This window comes from Calidris pugnax, unplaced genomic scaffold (genome assembly GCF_001431845.1).
Source record: "Calidris pugnax isolate Ruff unplaced genomic scaffold, ASM143184v1 scaffold18, whole genome shotgun sequence".
Classification (NCBI taxonomy): domain Eukaryota; kingdom Metazoa; phylum Chordata; class Aves; order Charadriiformes; family Scolopacidae; genus Calidris; species Calidris pugnax.
In genome coordinates, this window is record NW_015090812.1 from 12,011,245 (window position 1) to 12,029,333 (window position 18,089).

Sequence of the window (18,089 nt, forward strand, 5' to 3'; positions counted from 1 at the left end):
ATACAGTACGTATTAGGGACCGTATTTCTTTGGGTGCTCTCTGTCTGCATCTCTCAGGCAGCAAGCATGTTTATCATATATTACTGTGGTTGTTGTGGTATGTATTATATTTTTATTATAGAGCAGATTAAATGGTCATGTAAAAACCATATAACAGGGGCAGGGCAACAATAAGATCTTTCAAACCACTCCCCCCACCTCCAAAAAGAAGTCAAAAGTTCTTGTATACTTCACACTGTGGATTTCAGGTATTTCAGAATCTCTTTTTCTGTTGATTACTTTGAAAAGACTCTTTACATGTACCGGTGAATAACAATAGTGCTAAAAGCATCCAAGTCCTCCTAGGTAAACAGCATGTGTAAGGAGACTGTGTTTGTAGATATAATCTCCCTAGTCTGCCAGCTACATATGCCAAATCACTGAGGCTGTCATGGTCATTTACATAGGGGAGTTGCTTAAAAAATCCCTACTGTGAAAAAAAAACAACATACATGGAGAAAGGAAATGACTGCAGTTTGTCCCACCAAGTGCTGTCTTCTAATGTGGTCCTCCTCACTCTGACTATTTTTTTATGTGCAACTCCCATTGATGTAACTAGTCAGCCTCCAGATCCTACATGTGGATCTGCTCCTTTCAGTAAAGAGCCCTGATAGGAAGGTGCAAGAAAAATCTTTAGACAATGAGCCTGAGTTAGCTGGTCATGGGTGCAATGAATTATCACGTCTGAATGTTTTCAGAGTTTGCTGTCTCACTGGGCACTACTGTTGGGGTGAAGAGGATTTAGCACCACATTTGAATTCAGCAAGAGTTGTAGGTGTTCCGTACTGGTAGAAATTAATCCACTTCAGCAGTAATTTAGGTCCCTTCTGTTTGTTTGGTGCTGAACAATGTTATGAAATTGTTAAGCACCACTGAGACTACGGCATTTGATACAGGAGCATGTGCCTCACCGGGTAATGAAAATGGAGGGTTAGAGCCCCACAAGCCCTCTGGTAATTTGATGCTGGCAGTGTACAATGCAAAACACACAGGGATTTAAACACTCTCCAAATGGAGAGCCTGAGATTTTTTTTTTTTTCACTTAACATAGGAGAATATGGAGGAACAACATGCAGCTAACCAGCTGGCTAGGAGAATTGAGTTCTAATACTGTAAAATTTTTTTTCACACCTTGCCTTGTATATATTTCTACAAAATGTACTGAATCTTACCTTTAAACATACTGAAGCGGAAAACCTTGCTGAACTGATAGCCAGATCTGTCGAATTTGGGACTTAATACTCTGATAGCCATTCTGCAGGCAGAAGCCCTGAAAAAATTCAAGGGGGCACATTAACACCTCAATTAGTTTGCAACAAGTTTTTCATCTAGGGAAGGGATGCAGATTTTCCTTACATCACTTGAAGATCTGGAGCTGTGCTTCTACCCAGGGCCCTCAGATGAGAGTAGATGAAACTTGCCACTTGCATGCTAGGTTCCTTCAGCACAGCATCAGCTAATGTCATCAGTATTGGAAGACTTGGCTTGGTTTCAAGCAAAACCACTGCAGCTAGCATTCGGACCCGAGGATGGATTTTGTGATTCAGGAAAATCTCAAGGGTAATAGCCTGGACCTGAAAATAATAGATACATTCAAATTTACAGTATGTTTGAATGTTTATTTTGCTAATAACCATTCATCACCAATGAATGATCTCTTCATCACTAGTGCAGTAAAAATTTGCATTATTCAATTATTACGGCAACAGTGTTCCTGGTTTCATAGTCTGACTTTCCACACAAAGCCAAGTAACTTCACTGGATGACTTCTACATCAAGTCTATTATCTATATTTGAGCTATAGCAAAATACATCTGTAGCATAACCACTCTAGGTAAAAGACATTTCATGAATCCATCACACACCTGAGAAGTGGTTTCAGTCATCACTTATCCTTACCCATAAAGGAATGCCTTATTTCCAATCATTTGATCTCCTGGAGCCCTTTCTGCTAGAATAAAAACCAATTAACTACCAGAAATATCTATGTCATATAGACAGTTTAAACCTGAAAGTTTATGCAACAAATGTACTACTTTTGACAAATGTGTTTGACCCCAGTAATATTCAGTATCAAGATTAATTTTATACTGGGACCTTTCCAGTTTCCATGAGCTGCACTGAACCCTTTGACGGATGTGGACGGTGTAACACCGTTCTGGCAGCCCCTCTGCAAAGTCCTGTCCTGCCTGGGACAGTGCACATCCATGCTCCCTAATAAAAAGCCTGATCCAGAAAACTTCACCCAACTCTGGAAATGACCTGATGGGGTTTTATTAATTTGCCTATGTTGATTATCAAATATCAAGGTAAAAGTGGTGACAAGGGTGCGGTAGCCTCTTCCTAAACGTAACTACCTTTTCAAATTAAACAATAAAAAAGACAGACCATATATTAGGTCTGTTTAATGCAAATATGAGTGTGTAGCTAACTGCAAACCAGGCATTACACTGTTTTTTGGGCAGTGAAAAATCTGGCCACAGTCATTAACTTGCTACAGATGAGTTTTCTCCAAGGAAGATGCATAGAAAATGGAACTAAACAGTGGTCTCGGTCACATGTGCAGAGCTGGGCCAAAGGGCAATCGGAGACACAGCGTAGTTGTCAAACACCAGATTGGCTTTTTTCTTCCGCAGCAAATATCCTAACTCCTACCCTTGCTGTTCTCTCCTCCCCCCTCTGCTTTTCCCCATCTAGCTCCTGCACTCTAGTAAATTGTTTCTTTATTCTTTTGCTTAAAAGCATGCCCTGTCACACTATTGTCTCTGGATCAATATGTGCTCTCAAACTGGAAGTCATATGCAAAAAATAAGTATAATGGAAAAACTGATACAGATTAGTAGGGGACTAGTTAATGAAATCTTTTATTTTATATTAAGAATAGTCTTCTATAAAAAAAAATTCATTATGATGAAAAAAAATCTTGAAAATTCAAGGTTTCCTTTTAGAAGCAGATTGCTTTAAGGTGAAAATGATTGTAAAGTGATGTCTGTGGTGGATGAGACTATGCCTGTGTAACCATTGAATGTGATATCTAATCATTATCTCGTTCAGGGACAAAAGTCACATTTAGTAAATGTTCTGTTTATGACTTAAACCCACACAATGTCTGTAAATTTGTAATTAGGATGCAAACCTCTAGTATCTATTTACAATAAGATCTGGTCTTGAATTACGATTAGATGTGACACTCAGTATTAAATGTCAATTCTCTGAAAACCTTGTTTTGTGGTTCTCTCACATACCAAAGTTGAAGTAGCACTAAACACATTTTGGTCAATAATTTAGCTTTCTGTCTAATGCCCTTGGAAAATAAATATTTGCAATGGAAATACTGATTTGTCTTCAACAAAAGGGTAATGAATGTATCCTTTTAATGGGATTTTTGTTGCAGCCTGAAATATGATAGGTTAATATCAAATGGAATAAGACATGCCAACTAAGGAATGGTATTAAAAAAACCCCACGTATTACAGCTATATTTGACAAAAAGGTCTGCTTCTCCCTCATTACTTCATCACCAATTAGAAGCCTTGTATTGGGTTACCCAAAGTGCAAAGGGGGCAGCTTTGTTCCCTTACCATTTTGGGGTCTTTCATGCCTATGTTTTTCAGGGCCATCACAGCAGTTGCGTGGACCTTGAGTGGCAGGTCTGAGGCACCGGCTGCATATCCTGGCAAAAATTTCTTGATGTGCTTGATGCTGGCTGGATGTCCTACATTCCCAAGGGCTTTCAAAGCCAGGGAAATTTCTTCTGTGTTAGACTTGCTCAATGCCTCTCCTGCAAAACCATGAAGTAACTGAAAAAAAGAAAACAAATCTCTGTTGAGTTCAATTTCAGCTCTTATCTATATCCCATCCCCCAGCCTATTCTGAGGTTTGACTTCGATAATTTCAGTTTGTTCAATTCACTTATTTTAAATATTTTCAAATTCTTTCTGTCCTCATGAATAGGACATTTTATTCATAGAACAAGCATAACCAAGAAAGTTGCAATGAACAGCTGCTTCATCACTGTGCCTTGAAGTTATCAAGTACGATTTTTAAGGGAAAAAGTAATGGCTAGGACCTAGTTCCCACTGCCTTTCAGGGTGAGTTGGGGAATCTGCAATAATGCTGCTTGAATATCTCTGTCTAATGGTTGACAAGGTGCAAAAATGCAGATACAGTTAAATTCTTCAGACCCTTAAATAAGTTTCCTGAAGACATGGCTAGTGGTGGTGCTCTTCAGCTCTAACTGCCACTTTTTAGTGTGGATTAATAGCTGGCAATAAGATCACCAGGTCGTTTTACAGCCTTCATTGTAAGCAATGTAACAAGATTAGAAATAGTTGTCTGAAGGCTGAATATGAGAAAAGACTACATTCTAATAGAAAACTGCTTTTAATGCTAAACAATGGCTCTAAAAAAGAAACTGAGATGTTATAGAATAATTTCAATACAGTTCCCATGCTTAAAAATATCACATTTGAGATCCATTGATGGTGCAGAAACAGTGCATTGGACATTACTAATTGAATGAATGGACATTTGAAATGCATTGAATAAGCCTATACAATCATTTGCTTCAGCAAAGAATTTCCATTCCCTGGCACTGGGCTTCTCAGATTTAATTAGCTCAAGAGCATTGGTGGCAGTCGTAACACAGGAGATGCATATAGGAATGTCAGCCATGTATGTGTACTACAGGAAAAAAATCATGGAAGGCATACACTGTGTTGAGAACAACCTGCTCTTACTGGGGATGATGAACTAACAAGTGTCAAAAACTGGAAACACCTATTTCTCTTTCCCTCTTTATCACTGCGTGTGTGGCCACAACATGCATCTCTAGGAGGGGGAAATGTTATTTACTGCTTATTTAAATTGTTTTCAGCCCTGCTGATTAAAAGCAGTGCAGAACCTTATTAAAAGCTTATAGTCTATATGAATGACTGGGCTCTGCTTCTGGCTGAGAAATAGCTGGACTACATGACTTTGGGCAAAAAACTGGGCTTTTGTGTCATTTAGTTTATTTATAAGTACACATAAGTACCTATATTTAAAGTATTTCAGAGAAGTGCCATGGGACTTCATTAATAATTGGCAATAAAGCACTCAGAGATACTCAGATAGAAAGTGCTCTGAATTATATGCTTCTTCCTCTCACTCTCTTTCGTGTGTTAATCTAAAGATAAAATGCTGTATTTAACCAACTGGGGTTCCTTTCCCAAAGGAAACACTGTAGTGAAGTGAAATACAGGTTTCTGAATAATGAAGAAAGAACTCAAGGCTTAATTTTTCTTTTAAACGATAAATAACAATGTGGTTACCTGGAGACATTCAGAGCAGGAGTCTGATGAAGAGCACTGTTTGTGGCACAGTGATGCGTAGCTGAGATGGCAAACCTTTCCAAGTATGGTACTTGAGCGTGGGCAATGTTTTTTCACGATGAGCTGGGGAGAAAGCAGTTGTTCGTTACCACCACTAGTAAAGAGCAACGATATTAAAAAATATGTTTCTGCCAAATGCAAGGCAAAATCAGGCTTTTGATATTTTTGTATAGATGGATTTACTGCTAATCAGTTGATATTACTGTATTTGACAATGCAATTGTAAAGTAATTCCAAGTAACATCTGGAAGGCAGATCTGTTGCTTTAATAGTGTTTCAGATTTAAATTTGGCATAGGCTGTAATCCAAAGGGAGGAAATCACCAAGTTATGGAATGGAAAAACAGACATTATTCAAGAAACATTCATCATTGTTTTATAATTGCCTCAGCTATAGGTACAAAAAACTGGGGATGCATTGTGAATGGACCTCAGTCCTTTGGGCAGACTGGAATATTTCATATAAATGTAGGAGCTGACAGGAGGCACCAGCCCACTGCTTCCTTGAGTGGGAAGCAGAGCATTACCACACAGTGAGAGCCGGGCTGTCACAGCTTTTACAGAGGGCAAAACTCTACTCTGAGATTTGTGGTCTCTACTTTGGGTAGGCAGAGATAAGTTTCTACATCTGAGGGTAGAATTAGACCCTGCAGAATAGGAAAAAAAAAGTAAAAATCATTAGACTTTCTCCTACATGGGTTCGACATTGGCATAGTTCCCTTGATTTTGATAGATCTGCTCCAACTTATACCCATCCTGCTAGGTCAGTCTAGACAAATGCACTGATGTAAAAAATACATATTTCTTACTTCCTAGTCTTTGTAGACACTCAGTGAGAAATTTAATCCTGTGTAACTATAAAGTACATTAGGACGAAGGAACACTAGAAACCACTGTTTGCAGCAACAACCTCTGTCACTGAGGGGTATTTTACTCTTTCTTTCCTGTTTCGTTCTGGATTAATTTTTGCCCTTTTGATTTGCATTCTCCTCCCTTTAAGACAGCCAGGAAATAAACTCCTTTCAACCTCCTAGAGTATATAAAAACTTTATATTTTCAAGGCCTTTGCAATCTCATCAAAGGAATAAATATGACAGGTGTTAAAATCAGTAACAAGTTATTTGAAAGGGTTTAGAGAATCCTACCGTTGCTTCCTCCATCACATCCTGAGTTGGGGTGCTTGAGTGCAGAGCCACAAGCACTGTCTGAGCTGCTTCCCAGTTGGTGAGTTCTTGCCTTTCCATTTTGTGCCTCAAGAACCTGAGTGCACGGTGACTGGCAACTGCAGGAATTATATCCAAAATGTAGCGCCTGCAATGGGAAAGGCAAGGACCATTTTCCAGATCTGCATTTGAACATAGTCATTCCAGATGGTCTCCAACAGTTTATCAGCACAGGAATCACCACTTGTATTGCTCGTACCTGTACGCTGGCCGACTGGAGAACTGCTTCCATACTGACTCGTAATTCTCCTCATTTGCTGCACGGAAGAGGTGCATAAGCTTGAGGGCTTTTGCTGGTGCATCACTAGGAAGCTGTTCAGATGTGGTCTCTACTAGGTCTTGCAGGCTTTCCTCTATCTGTGGGAAGATTAAAATGCACAAGGTTCACACACATTGTTTCCCACATGCACCAATTCCAACCTCCAACAGTCTGTCCAGTTATCCCTGTTTGAGGTAAAACAAAACCAACTTTCTGTTCAGTAATTTTACATCTTAGCTAGGCTTCTTCTAACTCTCCAAATTAACAGCGTATCACGGAGAAAACTGTTCGTTCTCTGAGTGATAATACCAATGTTTGTACCTCGTGCCAAGGAAGGGTATGCAGAGAGGCTCCTGCTTATACTTATTGTTATAACAACCACCGTCAGCTAATTTTGTTATTTGCCCTGTTGGAGGGTTGGAAATGGAAGAGCGTAGAGAGATCCCACCTGTGGGGAGGAGCGGGCAGGACAGGTGACCCAAACCTGACCAACAGGGGTATCCTATCCCATCTGCCCCATGCTCAGTATAAAAGCTGAGGGGTCAAAGGGCCAGCCCTCTTCAGTGGCTGATGTCCGAGGAGGTCCCTGTCCATTCATCTGCCTTTGATCCTGATCCATGTGTTCCTGACTCCAGAGCTGGAACCCAGTTCCCAACCATCGCTGGGTGGAGTCTGGGACTTCCCCAATGCCTGCTGGTGACGTCATCCTGGGAGCTTGATATGGTTTTGTATATATTGTATCTATTTCATTGTTTCTTTTTTAATTTTAATATTAATAATATATCATTAGTTTAGTTCATTCTAAACTCATAAATCTCTTTATCTCCCCCTCTTTTTCTCCTGGAGTGAGAAAGTGTGGGGAGACCATCTGTTGCCGTCATAGGCCAATTTGGCCTAAACCACCACACCAGTGGCTGAACTTTACCTGGCTTTCCACATTTTTTATTCTGAATAAGTGGACAGGAAGCTGAAGCAATTCACTGCCAAACTGGTACTGGAGTGACCCACGATTCTGGAATTCTTTTGGTGGGACCTCTGCCATTTGCTTTTGCACGTCAGTCAAAGCAAGTTTCTGCCTGGAACAGAGGAACGCGAGGTGTTAACATCACGAGATGCAGCATGCAAACTGAAAAGAGAACAGTGTTTCTGCCTTCCTGTGTTGACATGTGACTACAGCTATTTCAAAAGTGTTTTGTTGTTGAGGGGCAAAGGTATTTACAAATAGATACATTTGGACATGATGCTCAGAACTGTATTATGAGAAGGCAAGCTGAATGTCCTGGGGACTGCAGAAGATAAAAGATTCTCATGAAGTTTCAAACTAGATTTCCCAAACAAAAAGAGCCAGATAAATTCAGGATTAGTCTTCGGAAAAGTACTCAAGTTTTTTGGAAATTTTTCAAGGAGCACCAAATCTTTGGTATTAAGAACAATTCCAATGAGAGACTGTCTTTGTAAACATTTTTTATCTTTGATACATTTTCAGCTAAAAGGATGCATTCTATCCCACCAATTATGTTTAAAATAGGTTGTTTAGGACACGTTATTAAAGTTAGGCATTTGTACTGAACAACTGAAAACATTCCAAAAGCAATATTGTTGTACTAAACAGTATCTCAAAATCTCTGTAAAAAATTGGCTTAAGTATTTTGGAATCTCTACGATGATCTTCTGTATCATTTCTATCCACTCCTTCCATATGGATTGTAGAGAACTGCTGCAGAAAATAGCATATAACTGCTCTGCAGACAAGCCACTGGAATTTGAATAGAAATCACTACAGAATCAGCAGAGACTTTTTCTCTCTTGAAATTTTATAAAATATTATTGAAAGGGCATTTGGGTCAGAAAGTATAACAGCATGTACACTTGGACAGATTTAACTCCCACTTCCAGAACATGAAGAATACATTATGTCTTTATCATCATTGTTTTGGGAAGAGATATATCTGCCTAGACTAGATGGGAAAATGTTATACACCAAACAGAAGAGCAAATGAATACTAAAGATAGGATTAAACCAGCAAAACAATAGTAAAAACTCTCTTGGCTTTGAAAGGTGCTGCAAAGAGGCTTATGCTGAACAGGTCTGAAACTCAGCTCCAAATGTTTTAAATCCTTGATGTTAGATGTTATTTTCTTTCTTTTTTTTTTTTTTTTTTATAAAAAAAAAAAAAAAAAAATTTTTTTTTTTTTGTTTTTTTTTTTTTTTTTTTTTTTTTTTTTTTTTTTTTAACACAATGTATACTGTAGAAATGACTTCTAAAGACTTGGGTGACAGACCTGCATCTTTCCTGCTATCTTATATTTGGCCCTGTCTGCTGGGCAATGCAAAAGATCTAGAGAAAATATGGAAAATTAAAGGCACTACCCTTTCTGGTGGCTCAGTACCTGAGGGAGAACAGTAAGGAAGACAGTCTATACAGGCTTGCAGGAAAGTTTAAATCAGCAAAAGTCCATTGACTCCAGACTAATGCTCACTCTCAACAAACTGTAATTTGATGAAAGCACTACAGTTGTATCTATCTTCACCTTGATTGCATGAGATAGCAAAGCCACTTTCAACTTTATTGTTCTCTTTGTTTGTTTTTTAGTCAAACTGAACACCCTCATATTAACGAAGTTAATCAGTGATTTATTGACATTAGCTTTCTGATGTTCTGATGTTGCAGTTTCTGAAACTCTGTATTATACCAATAGATTTGTGTCTAATTGCTAATGGAGCAATGCAAGATTACAGCAGCTGGAGTGGGATTGAGGTATATCTTCTGCACAGTGACCTTCATGCAAAAAATCTCTCTCTTTAGTAGGGTACCCCTGTCTAACGAGTCCATCACTAAAGTAAATCACTAAAGTCCATCACTAAAGACGATATTGAAGCAGATAAAAAAACCTCTCGAACACTGAAATTTTGGGGGCTTGAGCTAAAAATGAGCAGGGGTTTAATTTCTTAGACAACCATATTCTCATTTTGTCCCAAACTTGTGTAAGAAATATGCAAAATTTGCTGTGGAAAAGGAAATAAATTTTACATGTTTTGTGCCCAACCTTCTTGCAATAAAACCCAATTTCCGATCAAGAAACTCTTTGATGGGAGATTTGCAAGCAGCCCACTGTACTTAGGAAGTATATCGGAATCTGAAGTTCTATCTGGGTTTCTTGTGAACTAGTCTCCAGGGTCTCTTACTGCATTATTATTTTCCAGGGAACTCTCTTTCAGTGAGTAACTGTCTTTCAAAGTATTTTACTGCAAATATATTAGTTCACAATTTTTCAGATGGAATTACATTTGTTCTGGCTTTTATGACATAAATCAAATATCCCTGAGAAATAAAGTAGTCAAACCCTGCCAATTTTAGCTAACAAAATTTGGATAGTGATGTGCATGTTTCAGATTTACAACTAAAGGTGAAGGGGTTTTTTTATGAACTGTTTGGGATTTTATGTAATTAAATACTGGCAAACAATAGGCTGTGGAAGTAAAGGATTTATTTCAGTTATGGAGTTTGAGCAGATTACTGAGATGCTGATTTAGTTGCTGAATTAAAGACATATGTACATTACCTTGCTTCTAATATAGCATTTCCTCCTGTTATCTCATTGAAGGGTGCAAACTGGTGGATTTCCTCAACATCAGCTTGTGTAATTACAGCTTCATTACGTGTATATTTAATTTTGTAATTGTAAGTAGCAGTTGCCCGGGAATTCTTGTTTCTCTTTATAATGTAAAAAAAAGAAACAAAATAAATAGAAAATCACTGAACTTCTAAATTCTGTGACTAGAAGCTATTACATCACCCACTTCAACCCAGTTATTTTCCAGGGCTGTTTTGTTCATTGGCCATATGAGCAGTTTATGTGAATTCTGCGTGCACACTTCCATGGGAGAGGTCAGGCACGCTGCCTGGCCCCATTATGCTTACTGCTAAGAAGTGTTAGCTGTTTTTTCCCTTTCCCAAATATAAGTAATTGGTTATTCCCTTGAGAAGGAGACACATTTTCTGAGGAAAGCAGCAGTATAAGCAACGTGATTTCTTATTTCAAAGACAGGTTTATAATAAGATGCAGCAGTACCTATCTTGAATAGCAGAAACTGGACATCATGACTATCTTTTTTACTCAACAGAGTAGGTGAATTAACTCATGTTGATAATTAATGGTTTCCAAGCCAGCTAGTTTAAGCTAATTGAAGTGTGTCTGTGGTACATGGCAGTTTGTAGCACAGACCTCTGCTGCTCTGTGGATCTGATTTTCATACAGAAATAAAATGTTGATAACTAGATACAGATGATCTAACTCTTCTCTCATTTTAAACGTAACAAAGCAAGCGATATCATGGATGCCAAATGGCTCCCCGTATATCAATATAAAATATGAATATATAATACTACTCCAATTTACCTGCTGGCAGGTCTGGCACGGGTGAGTGTATGCTGAACCTGTGGCCATTTCAACTTTCTCTTCACAACTGTTCAGGTCCTTGGATTTGGTCACATAGACTAAGTTTGCTCTCTTGTTTTCCTGGATTGCATATGTCGTGTTGCAAATACCTCCGATCCCAGCCTGGCAAAAATGAGAATATGATCAGAGAAGTTCACGTGTACACAAAGCTTCATCAATTCCCCGCGTGGGCTTTCCTGTTTAATTCCGTATTTCCAAAATTCCTGATAGAAATAAATTCTTTTTTATTTATGATATTCTTCAGAAGGAAAATGGGGATGATTGTTACTTTCATTTCTTTTTCACATGTACAGGTTTCCAATAAGCCAAATCAGAGTTTCTCTGAGAACTAGAATTCTCAAGAGTTTCACTGAGACAAGATTTGGAGCCTTAGAAAAGGTGAGTAGCAATTTCCAGTTAGAGCTGTCGATTATGAAATACGATTTAAGGAATATTAATAAAAAGTGCCAAAATAATTTGATCAGTCAGAATAAAATCTCAACAGCAAAGTATTTTAAGGTTGGAGATGATATTCTGCCCTTAAAATTTGCTTTTATAGACAGCTTATAAATGCTTATGGAACAGGCCTTGCAGTATCAGATGATCTGTCACAATACGAACAGCAATAATTAAAAAGAATTTCAGGATGGCAGAGTTTTTATTGTGAGTTTTCTTGAGTTTGCGGTTTTAGCTCAGATCTTCAATAATATTTCAAGCGTATATATTTATAAGAGCTCTTAAATCTCCCCAGTCAGTGAGGAGGTTTTCGGAGAGGAAAATATTTGATTGCATTTTAGGAGGAAGGGTTATTTTCATGACTTTTTTATTGTTATTGATAGCATAGCCACTCCAGAGAGCAGCTCTGGGCTGTGTCAGAAGAGCAAAATGGTCATGTGGTGGCTGGGAGGCAAGACATACCCACTTCATCTTCAGCTTAGCAGTATTCCTGAAGAAACTGTGGCTTTTGTAAGGGCTAGAAATAAGAAATGTCCAAGTTTTCTGAAAGACTTGTACTCTGCAAATACAGGTGTGGTGCTCCTCTGCAGGATGTTGTGGGACATCAAGAATTCAAACTGGAATGTCGAGCCTCCCGGCTCAGTGGGATGAAGTAGCCTCCTGCCTAACTGGACTTCCTAGTCATGCAGAGTTCACAGCTAGCTCAGATACCTTTACCCTACACCCTGCTGGATGTTATGTAGACTTTCCCAGGTTTGTCCTTTAAACCTCTCTGCAGCTCAGATTTTGGGACTAATAACGCTTATCTCCCTTTACAGAGTGTCTTGAGATTGTGAAGCAAGGTTGCCAATGTTCATTAATCAGTTGCTGTCCAAGGAAAGAAAGAAAACTTGGAAACGAATCTAAGAGATGAAGTCACATATATTGCTCAGCAGCGAGAGCAGGACATATTGCTAACTGAATCAGAAAGAATGAAGATGTAAAACTAGATAGGAGGAAAGAGCATGGAAAAATATATGACACCACCCGCTGGGTTTTTATGTGCAACGAGCAGCGTGAAAATATTAAATCATATAGTATCTTTCCCAGAAACAACTCTACTTACATAAAAATAAATTTTTTAAAAATTAAAGTTACTCCAGTCTGCATTTTCAATAAAAATAACATGAAAGCATAATAATTTCAAGGTTTTTGCTGATCTCTGAATCGAATGTAGTCTAATCAATGTAAATATGGTTTTGCAAAAACTAAACACATTGCAATTTCTCTGGTGAATAGTAATATCAGATGATTTACCTTGACTAAGATATTAAAAGCTGAAAACCAGTGGAAATTCCAATAGAGCGTCAACAGCAACTGTCAAAGCTATTAAAGTAATGTCATGGCATATATACTGTTTTCCTCCTAAAAGAGGAGCTATGAGAGATTAAAGTATATATGATTGGTAAAAAAATCAAATTACTGTTGTTTTAGCTTTAATCTTGTGCTGTATGTTTAAGCTTGTTCTAATACAGTATTCAAATTTTATGTAGGCTTCAGTTTTCACAGGAGTTTACTTTCTCTAGAATGATAAGCCAGATTTTCTAAGGGTCTAATACAGCTAATACATTTTCTAAAACACTTTGATCTATTATGTTGTCCTGTTTAGCTCCAGTTCCATCAAATGTCACCCCATAAGAACAACTTAATCATGATTTCCTGAGCTTAGGCGTTTCTTGTTAGTGAAGTTTATGTCAAGGATGAATTCAGAAAATGAGGTAGAAGAACCTGAAGAGAAGACTCATTTATTTACAAAGTGACCTCAATGGCCAAAACAAAAAGCTCACCTCCTGTAAGCTGTATGAATGCTGCATCTTCTTTAGGCTTAGCTCCAGCACGTTCAGAATCCCTCTGTAGATGTTCAGACCATCATCCGAGACAGAATCAGGAGCCATAAGGTTTCCAACATGGCCATTGCTATACTCAAACTTGATGGGAGTACTAAGTTGCCCAGTTAGTACCTGGGTCAGTTTGAGTGATCGAGAGAATGAGCTGGTAGGCCAGACACCATTGTACTCTGCCGCTTCGATTGAGTGAATCTAGAAGAAAGAGGGAATATAATTTCTCTTTAATTTTTTAAGTTAACTTTTTTCTATGCACATAAGCATCTAGAGCTTTACTCATATAAAAAATACACTTTTAAGTAACGCAAAGCCTCTTCAAAGGGAAAACTTAAAAGTTGTCATTTAGCATAGTTAGTACCAATATACATATTTCCATATATGAGAGGAGATTAATGTAAATGACTGTGATATTTCCACAGTCACTGCACTCTGTTCTATTTCATAGATAATCCATATTGCCAAAGGTTGACTTGTATGAAAAAATGAGCCAGAGAAGAGCTGCATGAAGCAGGTTGCTACCCAAAAGTAGTATGGAAGGAAGTAGTAGGCAGGAAATTGCAGGGGAAAGTTAATGTTGCATAAAGCATCATTAACTCCTGTTGTGAACTCTGTCATCCCCCTCGCTGGGGTTGCAGAGCACAAACAGCAATTGGAAATGAGTAACAACATGGCTGCTGGGCCAGCCAGATAGTCACAATTAGTTTGAGCAGTGGAGAGCAGGTTACAAAAATTGTCTTTCCCTATACGTTTTGCTGGGGAGCTGAGGGCTTAGGCACTGCCCCAAACTCTGCTCTGCACTTCATACTCCAGCCTCAACCCGGGGCACATCCAAGCAAGTAGAAAGTTGTGCTAAACTATGCATAACTCGAATGGTTTCTACCCCATGGGAATGGATCATGTTTAGCTTAGTTTCTCAGAGGACCCTTCCCTTCTGTATATTTTGACAATTTAAAGAGACTTTTCTCTGACACCTCAGGCTGGCGATGTGATGCAAGACGTGGATTAATTTCTCAAAAAGCCACACAAACTAAATCCTCACACAGCAAATCGCTGGAGACTGCACTTTCATATTTATTTTTGTTATTGTTGGTGGAGATCACTGCCAACCCCAGTAACTGAAGCTTACAGAGGAGGCTCTTATGGAGCAAATCCCTCATGCCGCCTCTTGGACATGCTTCTGGCATATTGCATACGGGCAGGTTTGGGACTGCTCTGCAGGGTCAGGGCGAGGTAGTTCTCCCCAGCCCTTAGGGCCCCGTCAGGACTTATGCTGTCTGCTAGGTTTTGAACACAGCTGGCAATTCTTACTTGTGGATTTGCGATGAAAAAATTGTCAGCTGGAAACTGCCCAGGGAACACAGCTTTTTGCTAGGGCTGAATGCGAACTAGTAGGCTACAGATGAAAGATTAATTCCCTGAACCATCCCTCCGAACTGTCTAATTTAAATATAACAGCAGCAAAATAAACTTCTCCCAGAGGAGAAGGGAATAAATGTATCATTACCTTTCGCTTAGAACTTGCCCCCAAATATCGGGATTTTTTTTTTTCTTTTCTCTTCTTTTTCTTGTCTGAACTACTTTCTGTATTTATTTTTGGAAATGAAACTTTTTCCCAAATGCACAAGGGCAGGTGAAGCATTATTGGAAGGTTTCAGTGAATGGGAGTCAATGTTTGGTGAAGACTCACCCTGGCACACCAAGACCTACTTGGGCAAGAATGGGGTAGGTTGTGGGGTGAAGACAAGACTGCTTCTGCCTCCTCTCTGCCAGAGAAGCCTTGTACTCACCAGTGCAGACGTGTGGCTCTTATTTCCTTGTTGTTTTTTTTCAAAAATATCCAGCCATTTGCAAAGGTCATGGAAAAGCAATGTTTCCTGTCTAGATCTATTATAGTTTGAACTTATAAAAATACCTAGTAACAGAAGGCTAATTCAAGCTGGAAGGCGACAGCATTTACAAGCATTTATTAGACAGTCACCAGTCTTTTTAATCTGCAGTTTTCAATTTGCCAAATAAAAGCATTTAAAAAGATCATTTTTCTTTCACACATACACAAGACTAAGTGGAGTTTGTGTAAAGCAATTGAAGAGTGCGTTTCAATACATTCATTAGAAACATGTATAGGCTTCTGTTAAAGGCAAAAGTGTTTTTCACATAATCAGAACTCTTAGTAATTACTCAGCATGCAGTAAAAATATACAATTGAGGGTGAAAAAGAATGTCATTCGGGACTCTGCAGAAAAAGAAGCCTCCAGATGACATTAATTATGCTAAATATTGAATCACATCCAGCTACTGTCACATGTTTTATTGCCTTTCGTTTGCTGGTTACGAAATCAGTTGATTAAATAATCCTAGGTTGTACAGTTTGGAACAATTGGATTGATCCAGTAATAAATTATTGTGCATTTCAAATTACATTCCATTGTCTCCCTGACCACAAAGCAGAAGAAATCCTTCAAGCCCAAGGTTGGCTTGAGCTGAGAATTACCTGGCAAAGTGCAAATAGAATTTAGGGCACTGCATAAAAAATAATAGTGTTAGTTACATTCTCCCTGAGTAAGCACAACACATGATGAAACTTAATTATTTCCCAAAAGCTTAAAAGAGAAGTCAAGTATGAAGAGACTTTTACATTCAAATTGAATACATTTTCTTACCCTTATAAGACAAAGTTTTGGCCCAATACCACTAATTTCCACTTTACTTTTTATTCTGATTCCAGCTCTTGCAAGTCCTTTCTCTGGAAGTCCACTGAGAAGTATGCTTTCATAATTAAATGTATAAACTTTGTTTTCACTGAAATCAGGTTCTGCAAAGAAATAGTTCCCATAAAACATTACAGAGATCGTACAGAACATATTTAAGTACCTGTATTAGAATGTATGGGAAAAAAAGATGAATTTGTTCATTTCTTTATTACACCTGAACAAAATTAGCTGTTGTAAAATTATATTAAACATTGATATACTTTTCAGATTCTATTTTGAACTTCACTCATTATAATTATATTAGCTGATAGGAAAATTACTTACGGTAATTAAGATGCTGGCTCCCTGAAAGAGAAGGAAAAAAAAAAAAGAGTAATGAAATGACAAAGCAAAAAAAACCAACCCCAAAATGTTAATGTATTTTAGTATGAGAGGCTATATCTCATCGTGTACATATGGCATAACTCTTTCTAATTAACTTCTAGTTCAGCACATAGCGAAAAGCCTTTTTTCCCTAAACAACAAAAAAATTGACATAAAATATCTTTTTCTATACAATGTTAGAGTTCATGATTGTAATTGAACTATATTTAGATTCTGAAACCTCTTCCTGAATCTATCATTTTAAATTCATTGAAGCAGGTAAGATACTTACCCACCAGGGTTAAAACCAGGGCTAATATGAAGCCCCTCATGATGGGGATAAAGTAAAAGTGAACATGCCGGGTTCTCTTTTATAAAGGTATGTGCTATCACATGTTTTGTTTGGAATGTTGGTTTGACAAATAAGCGCATTTTAGAATGCATATTGATCAATCAAAAAATAAACATTTCTGAGGTCATGAATACTGACTACTTCCAATACGCTCATGATTTCAACTAACTTACTTCTCATGTGAAATAGAGATTTCATTTTCAAAACAACTTGCTTGCTGTTTTTCCCCATTTATCCACCTAGCAGTTATATAATAAAAATATAGTAACAAAATAATTAAAACGTAAAATTAAATAAAAATAGTTCCTCAGTCATAATTTAGCTTTTCTCCAATCATGTCTTCAGTCTCCTGACATTTTGCTCTTGCTAAGAGCCACACCTTTGGAGACACTTTGCTCTATCACATTGAAACTCTATTTTTAGAGGAGAAGTTATGATTGATCTCATAGATTTAGGATTGAGATACCTTAGAGCTCATAGATATGAAATGAGAAACTCCTTTCCATGGTATCCACCATGGCTGTCTTTCCAAGCATATCTTGTTACTCACACCTGGGAAGAGAGTTCTTTCCAGTATGACCTTCGCATTAGCTTCTGGCTAATGGTCAAAGTTTATATTATGAAAACAGAAGGGAAATTCTTTGTTTATGAGAAGAATCTACTAAAAAATGAGTTACCTTTCCAGAAGGATCTCAGTGAGTTGGGAGCATTGGGTCCTTCTCAGTGGGTTCTCACAGGGCTTTGGCTGCTGCCACTCTTGGGAAAATATATCCAGAATTTCCTACTTGCAGTAATAACATTTAGACCAATCCTTAGCAAAAACTAAATCAGGAGGGAGTTTGCTCCCTCACCTCAGTTATACATATTTTTTGCAAGTGTTTAACATTTACTTTGAATTTAAGCTTGTCTTTTTGGTCAAATGGTAAATTAAATATCACATAAAAACCCACCTGGGTACAAGGGTTATTGAAGGGGCAGGAAGGAGAAGCTCA

The 18,089-nt window shown here is 38.0% G+C and overlaps 1 protein-coding gene across 1 annotated transcript in view; it reads right to left on the reverse strand.

Moving 5' to 3' along the window:
* The window catches only part of LOC106886242 (vitellogenin-1-like), a 43,233-nt gene extending 26,156 nt beyond the window's left edge, over nt 1-17,077 (reverse strand). Inside the window, exons 1-13 of the mRNA XM_014939000.1 lie at nt 17,038-17,077; nt 16,707-16,727; nt 16,332-16,483; nt 13,615-13,866; nt 11,294-11,455; nt 10,457-10,608; nt 7,818-7,968; nt 6,833-6,990; nt 6,556-6,721; nt 5,352-5,474; nt 3,621-3,839; nt 1,396-1,613; nt 1,212-1,309 (exon numbers count right to left, since the gene is read on the reverse strand). Of these exons, the coding sequence (XP_014794486.1) occupies nt 1,212-1,309; nt 1,396-1,613; nt 3,621-3,839; nt 5,352-5,474; nt 6,556-6,721; nt 6,833-6,990; nt 7,818-7,968; nt 10,457-10,608; nt 11,294-11,455; nt 13,615-13,866; nt 16,332-16,483; nt 16,707-16,727; nt 17,038-17,077 (1,912 nt within the window). The remainder of the gene's footprint in view (nt 1-1,211; nt 1,310-1,395; nt 1,614-3,620; nt 3,840-5,351; nt 5,475-6,555; nt 6,722-6,832; nt 6,991-7,817; nt 7,969-10,456; nt 10,609-11,293; nt 11,456-13,614; nt 13,867-16,331; nt 16,484-16,706; nt 16,728-17,037) is intronic.
* Nucleotides 17,078-18,089: the final 1,012 nt, after the last annotated feature.